This window comes from Cnephaeus nilssonii (assembly GCF_951640355.1).
Source record: "Cnephaeus nilssonii genome assembly, chromosome: 12".
Classification (NCBI taxonomy): Eukaryota; Metazoa; Chordata; class Mammalia; order Chiroptera; family Vespertilionidae; genus Cnephaeus; species Cnephaeus nilssonii.
This window is the reverse complement of record NC_137083.1, coordinates 2,872,805-2,880,978: the sequence shown is the minus strand read 5'-3', so window position 1 is coordinate 2,880,978 and position 8,174 is coordinate 2,872,805. Positions and strand designations below refer to the sequence as shown.

The following is an 8,174-nucleotide window of genomic DNA, read 5'->3' as shown; positions in this document are numbered from 1 at the left end:
CTAATCAAAACAATAAAAATTAAAACATTTTAAAAAAGAATATATATCTTACAGTACCTTATTTCACTTACCATGTTTTACATATTCATCAATGTTGCATGTAATTTTTTTCTCAATTGTGTAGTATTTCATTGTAGAAATATGCCTGTTTGTTCGTTTGTTTATCCATTTTTCCTGTTATGGATCCCTGAATCACTTTTAGTTTTTGGCTATAACAAATAACCCTGCTATACTCTTTTATAAGTCTTAAGAATCACTTTTAAATTCTGAGTTGACCTGGGATGTTTGAATAATTTGAATCATTCTTTATCCCCCGGGTTTCAGCTCAGGCATCATTTCCAGCTTAGAGCCTTGCAGTCACCACCTAAGGGAGTCCTGTCTCCCCCTCCCCCCCCCCCCCGCCCCCAATACCCTTTTTATTTTATTTGCTACAGACGCAGCCTGTACACGGTTATAATGACTCTGTCCACTTGTCCGGCCCTCCGGGCATTGTACATCCCCTGGCGGGACCACAGCAGCTGCCAGGGGCAGGCCAGGCCTGGAGTGAGGAGCCATCCCACAATCAAAGCCACAGGTGGACACGCTCACCAGCGACCAAATGCTCGGGTTCATCACGTTCTCAGCAAAACACAGATGGCAACCACGTCCCCCCGTCAACCTGAAGCACCAAGGGCGGCCCTGTTCCCCGGAGGAAGCCAGGCTTGCGGGTGGGGAGACGATTTCGAATGAGGCCGGTCCAACACATCGTACAGCCTCCGGCTTCACCGTGGCCGATGGCAGTTCGTGCACAGAGCGACCGTCACCGGAAACAACGTACACACCCCCGTCAGGGGCAGCCCTGGGACCCGCCACTCGGCGGCCCACGGCCCGCGCCGCGAGGGAGCGTCAGCTGGCGGGGCACCGGGGCTCGTGGGGCACCGGGGGCTTGTGGGGTACCGGGGGCTTGTGGGGTACCAGGGTCTGGTGGGGTACCTGGAGCTGGTGGGGTACCGGGAGCTGGCGGGCACCGGGGTCTCGTGGGGTACCTGGGGCTTGTGGGGTACCGGGGGCTTGTGGGGTACCTGGGGCTTGTGGGGTACCTGGGGCTGGCGGGGTACCGGGGGCTTGTGGGGTACCAGGGTCTGGTGGGGTACCTGGAGCTGGTGGGGTACCGGGAGCTGGCGGGCACCGGGGGCTTGTGCGGTACCGGGAGCTGGCGGGCACCGGGGCTGGCGGGGAAGAACACGGCACCCGCCAAACTCGCTGCACCCGAGAGCCGAGCCCCACAGGAAGCCCAGCCCCTGGGCGGTCCTCACACCGGAAGCGGGGCCGCGACGCGCGTCGGCGGCGCCTGCGCAGTGAGGTCTACGCGCAAAGGACCAATGAACGCAGAGGTGGGCGGGCTGGAGGCCAGCGCCCCGGTTTCCGGTTCCGGCCGGCGGCAGAGGGTCGGCTCCAGTGCTACGTGTCCCAGGCGGCGAGGCGGCGGCGGCGGGTGAGGCGCTGTCCGGGGCGTGGGCGACCCTCTGTGACTCGGGGGGCGGCGGCGGGCGGGGAGAGGGCCCGGTCCGGCCACGCTGGGGGCCAGCGGAGACGCGGGCGCCCGAGGGAGAGGGGCTCCCAGGCCCGCGGTTCTTCCGGCTTGAACAGACGTCCGCGGGCCCCTGCGTGTGACTCCTGTGTCGGGTTTCGGGGCTTCTGTGCGGTGGTCAGGTGACGGCCTGCCGCGGGCCTCCGTGGGGTTGGCTTTGGGGATGGGAGTCCCCTCGGATGTGAGTCCCCTCGGATGTGAGCCCTAAGGGATGTGAGTCCCCTCGGAGGTGAGCCCCCTCGGGTGTGAGTCCCCTTGGAGGTGAGCCCCCTCGGGTGTGAGTCCCCTCGGGTGTGAGTCCCCTCGGATGTGAGTCCCTCGGAGGTGAGTCCCCTCGGATGTGAGCCCTCCGGGATGTGAGTCCCCTCCGGGAGGTGAGCCCTCCGGGAGGTGAGCCCTCCGGGAAGTGAGCCCCCTCGGAGGTGAGCCCCCTCGGGTGTGAGTCCCCTCGGGTGTGAGTCCCCTCGGATGTGAGTCCCTCGGAGGTGAGCCCCCTCGGAGGTGAGCCCCCTCGGATGTGAGCCCCTGGGATGTGAGTCCCCTCGGGTGTGAGTCCCCTGGGATGTGAGTCCCCTGGATGTGAGTCCCCTGGATGTGAGTCCCCTCGGAGGTGAGTCCTCTGGGATGTGAGTCCCCTGGATGTGAGTCCCCTCGGATGTGAGTCCCCTCGGAGGTGAGTCCTCTGGGATGTGAGTCCCCTGGATGTGAGTCCCCTCGGATGTGAGTCCCCTCGGGTGTGAGTCCCCTGGGATGTGAGTCCCCTCGGAGGTGAGTCCTCTGGGATGTGAGTCCCCTGGATGTGAGTCCCCTCGGATGTGAGTCCCCTCGGGTGTGAGTCCCCTGGGATGTGAGTCCCCTGGGATGTGAGTCCCCTGGGATGTGAGTCCCCTGGGATGTGAGTCCCCTCGGATGTGAGTCCCCTCGGAGGTGAGTCCTCTGGGATGTGAGTCCCCTGGATGTGAGTCCCCTCGGATGTGAGTCCCCTCGGAGGTGAGTCCTCTGGGATGTGAGTCCCCTGGATGTGAGTCCCCTCGGATGTGAGTCCCCTCGGGTGTGAGTCCCCTGGGATGTGAGTCCCCTGGATGTGAGTCCCCTGGGATGTGAGTCCCCTGGATGTGAGTCCCCTCGGATGTGAGTCCCCTCGGGTGTGAGTCCCCTGGGATGTGAGTCCCCTGGGATGTGAGTCCCCTGGGATGTGAGTCCCCTCGGATGTGAGTCCCCTCGGAGGTGAGTCCTCTGGGATGTGAGTCCCCTGGATGTGAGTCCCCTCGGATGTGAGTCCCCTCGGAGGTGAGTCCTCTGGGATGTGAGTCCCCTGGATGTGAGTCCCCTCGGATGTGAGTCCCCTCGGGTGTGAGTCCCCTGGGATGTGAGTCCCCTGGATGTGAGTCCCCTGGGATGTGAGTCCCCTGGATGTGAGTCCCCTGGGAGGTGTGTCCCCTCGGAGGTGTGTCCCCTCGGATGTGAGTCCCCTCGGATGTGAGTCCCCTCGGAGGTGAGTCCTCTGGGAGGTGAGTCCCCTGGATGTGAGTCCCCTCGGATGTGAGTCCCCTGGATGTGAGTCCCCTGGGATGTGAGTCCCCTGGGATGTGAGTCCCCGGGATGTGAGTCCCCTCGGATGTGAGTCCCCTGGATGTGAGTCCCCTCGGATGTGAGTCCCCTGGATGTGAGTCCCCTCGGATGTGAGTCCCCTCGGATGTGAGTCCCCTTGGAGGTGTGTCCCCTTGGATGTGAGTCCCCTTGGAGGTGAGCCTTCTGGGATGTGAGTCCCCTCTGGGATGTGAGTCCCCTCGGATATAGTCCCTCTGGGATGTGTGTGCCCTCGGGAGAGCCGTATTCAGGCGGCCCTGCCAGGCGCCTGTGCTGTGGGGGGGATTGTCAATCTAATGAACAGGTCACAGAGGGTTCCTGCAGCCCCCCACCCCCACCCCCACCCCCACCCCAGGGAAAGGGTCCTTAACTTGCATGGCGGCAGCTGTAAAGTTTAAGCCCCTGGGTTTGAAATGCTGAGTGAGATACTGAGAAGACAGGCCTTGGTGTGTTTTTTGGGGGACCCAACATTCTCGGCCCAGAACATCCCTACACGTTTGGAGTCTGTTATCCCACCTGCCCACCCCAGCGAGGAAGCAGGTCACGGACGGTTGAGAGCCGCCTGGCCTGACTGCCTCTCACTGGGGACTCGGCGGAAGTGTGTTGAGTGTGTATGTGCCTGCCCCCCCCCCCCCCCCCCGCCCCAAGCCTGGAGGGAATGGAGACGGACAGGGCACAGGCTGGCCTCTAGCTCGCCCAGCTGAGGTCAGACGGCGCAGAGCCCCTGTGAGAAACTCGCCCGGTGTCCCTAGGGCTGTGTCCAGACCTAGAGGCTGGCGCAGAGCCTCAGTCGTCCTTGTTCTGGACATTTGCGTGGTCTCCCATCAGGCGTGCGCTTTTCTAGACGCGGTGGGCGGCCACGGCTTGGAGCAGTCGGCTTGCAGTCCACATTTGCCTCTACTCTGGCTCTTGCAGCACCGTTGCTGGCATTTACTGGGGGAGACACGGGCTCTGGGAGTTTAAAATAAAATATGGAAAGTTTCTGTTGGATTCCCAACACTGCTGGCTCCTTAGTAGGAACAGCGGAGCCTGCAGAATGCGTGAGGACGGGATGTGATGGCGCCACCCTGCGCATCCTTTGTCAGTGATGATCGTCAGGGCAAAGCGGTTGGCGGTTGCCGTTGCCCTGATGCTTTGCTGGAATTTACAAAAATAGCGTCAGTTTAGGCTCGGAGCCTCCTTTTTCTTCTCTCTTTCCTTTTGTTTATTTTGTGGGTGGGATTGACCCACGGCAGGCATGCATTTCTGGCCGGTCTCCTTTACACGTTGGTAGAACAAGTCCTGGCTGCAGGACAACGATCCGTGACTGTCTCTTCTCCTGTTTGTCCAAACCAGCATCATGGACCAGGTAATGCAGTTCGTTGAGCCAAGTCGGCAGTTTGTGAAGGATTCCATCCGGCTGGTCAAGAGATGCACCAAACCCGACCGAAAAGGTAAAGCTTTCACGTGAGAGCTGCATTCTCCAAGCCTTTTCCTTGACGACTATTGTCCTCTTCAGTAGCCATTGAGTTACTTTCTCTTAATCCACATTTTTACTTATTTTGCTTTATTTTTTAACATTGTCACTTCCTATATTTTGTGCACTTTATACATGCTTCTGTTTTATGTATTTCAAATGGTGTAAGAGTATTTATTACAGCCTTATTTTCATATTATGTTTGCGTTAGTCATATTTAATGACTTCAGAGTTTTTAGAATCTTCCATATTTTCACTCTGGAAAGTCTTTTGGGAGTCTTTTCCCTCCCCCAAACAGAACCCTAACAGGAATCAACAACAGAGTTGCCAACCTAGGAAGTTAATTTCTTATTTATCACTAGAGGCCCAGTGCATGAAATTCGTGCACAGGGTGGGGTCGTCCCTCAGCCTGGCCTGCGCCCTCTTGCAATCCGGGACCCCTCGGGGGATGTCCAACTCCCGGTTTCAGCCCGATCCTTGCAGTCGGACATCCGGCAGTCAGACATCGCTCTCACATTCCGGGATCCCTCGCTCCTAACCACCCATCTGTTCACTCCTTACTGCTTGGCTTGACACTCCTTAGCACTGCCATAGAGGTGGGAGAGGCTCCCGCCACCGCCGCTGCGCTCGCCAGCCGCAAGCCTAGCTTCTGGCTGAGTGGCACTCCTGCTGTGGGAGCACACTGACCACCAGGGGGAAGCTCCTGTGTTGAGCATCTGCCCCCGTGGTGGTCAGTGCATGTCATAGTGACCAGTCATAACGGTCACTTAGACTTTTTTTTTTTTATAAATATATTTTATTGATTTTTTACAGAGAGGAAGAGAGAGGGATAGAGAGTTAGAAACATCGATGAGAGAGAAACATCGATCAGCTGCCTCTTGCACACCCCCTACTGGGGATGTGCCCGCAACCAAGGTACATGCCCTTGACCGGAATCGAACCTGGGACCCTTGAGTCCGCAGGCCGACGCTCCATCCACTGAGCCAAACCGGTTTCGGCTAGACTTTTATATATATATATATATATGGATATACTAGATGATTCATGTGTTAAAAGATGCACCAGAGTTTGTCTACTTTTATTCATTTCTTGACTGCTGCCTGGGCTAGGAGCTCGGATTACAATAGAGAATTTAATACATTATGTTATATATATAGTAAACTATACAACAATACATAATAGAGACTAGTCCTTGCTCTTACGGATCTTAGACTTTTTCAGGGAGGTAGTCCTAAGCAAATAAATGCAGTTACAGTTTCTAATTACTGCTGTCGAGAGTGTTACGGAAAATAAATAGAAGAATTAACAGGAGGACTAACCACATCTGGACAGCTTCCCTGAGGAAATAACGTGAAATGGAAACAGTATCTGAGTCTGAAACCTTTACAGAAAATTGTGCTCAACCCCATCTGATTTTCAAGCCTTGTGTTTGGCTTCTTCATAATATCAAATCCAGTGGACCTATTTTTTATGAAAAGTCATGTTCTGTGCTTTTATAACCTACTAGAGGCCCAGTGCATGAAATTTGTGCATGGGTAGGGTCCCTAGGCCTGGCAGGCAATCAGGGCTGATCAGGTTTCCTGCCTCCCTGCCGCCTCCTTCCCTTGCCACCCACGTGCCGCCACCGTGCAGTTCTCCGCCTCTTCCTTCCCTCACTCCCTCAGTGCCCTGCCACTGCCACTGGTCACCCGCCGTGTTCCGCGCCACCCGCTGGTGGTCAGCACAGATCATAGTGAGTGATCGAATTCCCAGTCTCCCGGTCTAACTCCCGAGGGGACACTTTGCATATTAGCCTTTTATATATGTAGATTTTTAGCAGTGTTAGAAGTTTCTAAAGACAAATACTCTGTATTTCTTCTATCCACAGTTTATTTCTTTTTGGCATCCTGGTCATTTGCTGAGAAGATAAAATATTTCACTGCTTGTTGATGGATTCACTAGTGGCATATCGTTTCTTTCTTAAAATCTGTCAGTTTTTTACTACTAACAAATAGTGTCATACATTATTTTATTTAAAATTATGTATTTATTATCAGGAGAAATGTTCACCAGTAAGTTTATGTTACTGCTAGTTTTCCCCCCTATACTTGCAGTGTACTGTGAAAATGATGAATTTTGTGTTTTTAATCCAGAATTCCAGAAGATTGCCATGGCGACAGCAATAGGATTTGCTATAATGGGTTTCATTGGCTTCTTTGTGAAATTGATCCACATCCCTATTAATAACATCATTGTGTAAGTAAACTTTTTGAAATAGACAATATCTAGAATAGAATGAGAATTGAAACCATTTGAGTTGACAGTTAGCCATTTCATTGATGCGCAGATATGTCTTTGACTTTTCCGCTGCGGGATCTGCTGGTGTTTATGAAGCACCTGCTGGTGTGAGGGGACTTTGTTTTCAGATGAGTAAGCCAGGGGTTTGGCTGCCTGGGAAGCTGCCGCGGTTGAGAACCATTGCTAGTGTGAGCTCTTTATTACCCGCTAGCGTGTTCTCTATCAAACTGGACACTTCCCCGCCACCACCCGGATAGGTAGTTCATGGTTTTTGTCTTGTTCAGAAAGACATTTCCCAAGTGAGGATTCTGAGTTTTAAGATAGTCTGTCCTGGCAGCCACTTTATCTCCAAGACGTTTTCAGTCCAAGACTTGACAGTTCAGTTTCTTCTCGTGTGCTGTCTCGGGTCATGGAGGTGAGTGTGGTTCTCAGCGAACCGGTTTGGTTCCATCACAGCAAGCACAGCACACTGCCTTTCAGGTCGTTGTGTTCAGAGCTGGCACCACGCAGCGCTGACCCTTTTCTCTCTCTTGCAGCGGAGGCTGAGGCCTGCGGACGAGGGCTCGTCTTGGGATTGGTGGACTGCAGATTGGAGAAGCTCATGGAGTAAAAAAACTGCCTGCATGTTTTGTGTGCTTTCTTTTTTTCCGAGATGCTTTCTGTTTCTAAATTAAAATAGTTTCAATGTAAACCAACTTCTCTGCTTTCTATCGCAGATATTTGCCGATTGTTGAAATGTGTTAAGAACCTGAGGTCTGCTATCAGTGGGAAGGGGTGTAAGACCCCCGGCAGTCCTTCCTCCCCCGGGAAGTGAAGTTTTAAAGTAAAACAACCGGACTCGGACATTAAAAATAGATTTTCCTTTAGTTCTGTTTCCCGGCTACTTTAGAATACATTTTCTGGTTTCCCACTTCTTTCTTTCCAAAAGGCTCTTTTGAGCGGCAATAGATAGCATTTAGACAGTTGCTGGTGAGGAAGATCCGTAGACCAGGTCTATCAGACTACTGTCCCCCGTGCAGGTCCCCTGTTCAAGCCCCTTCCTCACGCCGTGCACCCCCGGGTCAGTGAAAGGGGTTTCCCAACACCATCATACACGGGTGTTTGCGTGTGAGGCCGCAGGTCGTGTACCATGCCTCCCAGGCAGCTGTGCTCTGCAGGAGGGGATGCACTCTCGGGTTCAGTTAGCCCAGTGATCGGCAAACTCATTAGTCAGCAGAGCCAAATATCAACAGGACAACGATTGAAATTTCTTTTGAGAGCCACATTTTTTAAACTTAAACT

General features: G+C 54.1%; 1 protein-coding gene across 1 annotated transcript; it reads left to right on the top strand.

Moving 5' to 3' along the window:
* Window positions 1–1,393: 1,393 nt before the first annotated feature.
* SEC61G (SEC61 translocon subunit gamma) lies at window positions 1,394–6,855 on the top strand (the record flags this gene model as incomplete). Its single annotated transcript, XM_079785931.1, has 3 exons — window positions 1,394–1,474; window positions 4,496–4,593; window positions 6,749–6,855. The coding sequence occupies exons 2-3, from the start codon at window positions 4,500–4,502 to the stop codon at window positions 6,853–6,855; spliced, it is 201 nt and encodes a 66-aa protein (XP_079642057.1). The 5' UTR covers window positions 1,394–1,474; window positions 4,496–4,499.
* Between the last annotated feature and the right edge of the window lie 1,319 nt (window positions 6,856–8,174).